Genomic DNA, 4,488 nt, shown 5'->3' on the forward strand with positions numbered 1-4,488 from the left:
GTGGAGACGACGGGAGCATGGTTGTTGTCCGGTCCGGTGTTTCCTCACCACTATGTCACCTCGCTTTTTGATTGACACAGTCAACAGGCTTGTGCTCGCTTTCCCCTCGGGGGACGACGCACACGATGAGAACTTGGGCCAAAACAGTGTTAATTTTGGCAGCAAATTCTGATTTAGTCTTAGTCTTAGTCTTTTTAATAACACACCATTTAGTCTTAGTCTAGTTTTAGTCTTCTGAAATCTTTTAGTCTTAGTCTAGTTTTAGTAGACTAAACATTAGCAGATATTAGTCGACGACATCTACAGTGGACTTAGTCGACTAAATGTTTCTTTTTTCATGGAATGGTTAGGTATAAGGGTTTGCAATACAAAATATGCAATACAGATAACGGTTGTAATACAACATGTATTTTATTCTTAATGTCATAACAGAACTCTCCTCCTTCAATATTGCATCAATCTCCAGTTTGATCTTCTGTGGACTATGTGCATCATTAATGCATGAGATCTAAAATGTGTTGAATTCAGGGGCTTATTTTGAACAAAATCCAAGTTAAATAACTGGTTAGGCTACAATGCCTCACGTCTTACGACTCTGTGCAAAATCAACAAGATATAAACAGAACAGATAAGTGCAATTCTGAAATTTAAAATAAAATATGTATTGGCTGTAACTACCAAAGAGTACTCCTTTGTCTTCAAGTAAATAAGAAAAACCTTGTCTCTCAGCATTGAAAATACAGGTAAATATCACATTAAACTAAAAAAGTACACAACTCTGTGAACATCATCTTCTTCATCGTCTCTTACTATGCATTGGGTGCAAAATCAGATATTTGAAAAGAAAAACAAATATGTAAAAGAAAATATGCATCGTCATTGCACACAAAATGAAATTCTTCTGTTAATAAATAAAAAGAGGTATCAATGAGCTCAACTCAAAACAAGTGAATTACATGCTAAGCTGTAATGCCATTTTTGCATGGAACAAAAAATCTCTGCTCTCATATTAAACAAAACAAATACCAATATCAGGTTGTGCAGCGACAGGAAATGCTGTAAATAGCAGTGAACACAACAGTTCTATTTCTCTCTGTTCATTTTAAGGAAAGCACTTCGCTCCAATGTGACCCTTCCTCTGTTGCGCCGTCCTCTTGTGAGGTCACCTGTGATGCTGAATACCCTCTCTGCAAAAGCTTGAGAAGCTGGCATAGCCAACAAGTCTAATGCAAGTGGCTTTAAACTGTGATAAAAATTGTCACTCTTTTCCAGCCAGAAGTCTGTTCCTGTATCCTCAGTGATGGGATGTGAAAGTTCTTCCTTGTACTTGATGATCTGCTGCCTGATGCTGGTTGTGGAGGTTTTCTGTTTAATCCGCGTGGTGCGGCATTTTGAGAGGAACCTAAATACAGGCTGCTTTGAGGATGGTGCTGCTTCTGGTTCCTCAATCACCGCTTCTTCTGCATCTTCTTCAGACTGGTCCACCTCCTGTCTTGTGTGTGGGAAAGTGCATTTGACCACATAGTCCTCTGCCTGTTTCAGCAGTTCCGGGATATTTCCATCAGCCACATCAACATTAACAAGGATTTCACAGACAGTTGGGTTGACAAAGCAGGCAGCTGCTGCAAGCGGTGAGAACTTTTCATCAGCTGAATCCAAGAAGCAAGCAAAACGCTGGTTCAGATTTGCTCTCATTTTCTCTGCAAGAGTGGCGAGGTCTCTGTACCGAGTGCTCTCTGCAAAGTCAGTTAGGTGACTCAGCAGATCAAAGAGGGCAGGAACCACTAGGGACATAGATGCGGTGTCACTCTGGAGGGTTTTAGTGTGTTCCGCAAAAGGCAGCAGTAGGTCTTGGATTGATGAAAGCTTTTGCCACTCACTGGTAAGCAAACTGTCCCATCCCATGTCACTTGCGATTTGACAGACTGCATCTTTGACTGTGAGGAGTCGTGTGACCATGCTGAATGTGCTCGACCAGCGTGTGGGGCAGTCATTTACAACAATAAGACCACACTGGTCCAGTACCCTCTGTGTTGCAACTGAGGACTTGCGAAAGAGCTTCACCACCGACCTTGCTTTATCGAGGACTCTTTTGACAGTCGTCTCTTTCTGCAACATGTGGACCACAAGTTGTATAGTATGCACCACACACGGTGTCCGGTCCATTTCCATGTCGACATGATGGTACCTAAAAACAGGAAGAAAGGACAACCAAATAAGTATAAACCTAATAAAGTGACTGGTGTGTGTGTGTGTATACTCTATACATGTGTCGGGGAAAATCATTCATGTGATAATTGTCATGTAAAAGAATAAACTAATCATGGCTCACCGCTGGTCTTCAGTTACAGATTCAGGGTCACTTTCCATTCTGGACCCAGGGGAGTCGTCCTCTGAGTCTGAGCTGGTTTCTTCTGCTGTTGTGTGTTTAAAGGCTGCCACCATGTTACTCCCATTGTCCGTTATTACGGTCAGGATCCTCTCCTTTGGTATGGCCCACTCCTGCATACATTTATCCACGTATGCCTTGATAGACAGTGCAGTGTGTGGGTGAGCTACTTGTTCAAGGGCCAACAATATGTGTACAGGTTTACTTTGTTCAACACAAAAGTAGCATGCGCTTATGGCAAGGAATGAGGCTGTCAGTCCTTTTTTTGTCCACATGTCAAGGCCAATCGATACTCTCCGGGCAGCAGCCAGTCTCTCTTTGAATTTCTGTCTTTCATGTTCATACTGTGTTTCAATCAAATTGCTCATTTTGGTTTTCTTTGGAACTGTTAGTCTCCTATCTACTATCTCCATCATTAGCACAAAGTCCTCGTCTTCAATTGTTGTGACTGGTAAACCTGTGCGTCCAATCCATCTAGCTATGGCCTGCTCCTTGGTATGTTGTTCCTTCGATTCAGTTTTGTATTTTGAAGAACTTTGGAAAGCTGTAGAGATGGCCTGCTGCTGGGTTTCACTAGCAGCGCTAGTTTTATTTCCACTTGGCCCATGGTCATCTTTGTAATCAGACTTCTTCTGTATCTGTGAGGGTGAAAAGGGGGGGAATCAAGCTGTGATTCTTTTCTTTCTTGCCCAATCTCCTCAAACCTCTCTGACTGACACACACACACACACACACACACACACACACACACACACACACACACACACACACACACACACACACACACACACACACACACACACACACACACACACACACACACGTTTATTAAGCTGGCTTTTGCCTTCACAAATCTGCCATCTCTCAGTGTGAAATCTGTTCAATTCAGGGGCTTATTTAACAAAATAAAAGTTCAATAACTGCTTAGGCTACAATGACACCCACACACACAATCTACTTATAGTACATATTTCATTTATAATCCTATATATAATCATTTATAATTTATAATCCTATTAATTCAGCGAGATAATCGTCTCAGACTCAGTCTTATCAATACAGTTCAAAGGTGGATTCCTTTAGCTTCTATCGTACTCCAAGTTTAGCAGAAACACAGGTGTTGATATGATAAAATAACCGTAGCTTACCTTCGCATGTATTTCTTGATGAGTCGTCTGTAAATGTCGCTTCAAGTTGGTGGTGTTTTTCCCAGAGATTTTTGCTCCACACGCTGTACAGACGGTCTTGTTGTCCTTGTTGTCATATGTGAAGTGCGACCAAATGTCAATTCTTCGTTTTCGGCCTAGTCCTGACATGTCTATTGTGCACGAGACATGCAGTTTCCCTCGGACATGGTAGGCTACACCGTTGTGTTACTTTGTTCTCTTAGCTGCTGCGTTTGTTTCAGGTTTGTTTACCTGTTGTTGCTCGCGTGCATTTGCCGCGGCATTTCAAAATGGCTGCCTCCCTCCGGACAGATCAACCAATGAGATCAACGTATCCTCAAAAGATTCGCTCTGATTGGATTTCTTCGCAACTTGTCCCGCAAAAAGAGTAGTTCTGATTGGATCTCTTCTCCATTCGTCACGCCTTCGAGTTTCCTCTCGTTTTTATTCGTGGACTATAGTGTCAGTTATCCTTCGTCTCAGTCTTCGTCATCATATATGACTTTTATTTAGTTTTTATTTAGTTCTCGTCCGTGAAAAAGGTTCGTTGACGAACATTTTTCGTCATAGTCTTAGTCTACGAAATTAACACTGGGCCAAAACAATCCAACATGTTGAATAGCCCAGATTTGGTCCCGACATCCTTCCGAGCAGACGAGAGGATTCTTAACACAACACACACGGCAGGAATATCTGATAAGATTATCTTATGATGATCTGAGCATCCTTAAGATTGTCGGAAGGGGAGAATTGGGGCCAAAATAGGCCTAATTATCCTGAAGTGTGAACCGGGCATAACTTGATGATTTGATGGAGTCGAGGGTCTGCGGGCCATTTGCCGCGAGTTTGAGACCCCTGCCTTAGAATAAATCTCGTGGTCATCTCATCAGAGGAGAAAACCTACAAAAGTAAAAAAAAAAAAAAATCAGCCAA

The 4,488-nt window shown here is 42.0% G+C and overlaps 1 protein-coding gene across 2 annotated transcripts; it reads right to left on the reverse strand.

Moving 5' to 3' along the window:
- Positions 1-394: 394 nt before the first annotated feature.
- On the reverse strand, positions 395-3,829 carry LOC308120726 (uncharacterized protein). 2 transcript variants are annotated; one of them, XR_013936030.1, is made up of 3 exons: positions 3,538-3,829; positions 2,333-3,027; positions 395-2,188 (listed from the first exon to the last, which is right to left on the reverse strand). XR_013936030.1 is itself a non-coding variant. In XM_080481507.1 (2 exons), the coding sequence occupies exons 1-2, from the start codon at positions 2,803-2,805 to the stop codon at positions 1,084-1,086; spliced, it is 1,578 nt and encodes a 525-aa protein (XP_080337633.1). In that variant the 5' UTR covers positions 2,806-2,947; the 3' UTR covers positions 395-1,083. The 2 variants fall into 2 exon arrangements, 1 of the variants encoding a protein (XP_080337633.1); XM_080481507.1 differs by lacking the exon at positions 3,538-3,829 and having other exon boundaries at positions 2,333-2,947.
- Between the last annotated feature and the right edge of the window lie 659 nt (positions 3,830-4,488).

This window comes from Lipophrys pholis, assembly GCF_963383615.2.
Source record: "Lipophrys pholis genome assembly, chromosome: 15".
In the NCBI taxonomy this organism is placed as follows: Eukaryota; Metazoa; Chordata; class Actinopteri; order Blenniiformes; family Blenniidae; genus Lipophrys; species Lipophrys pholis.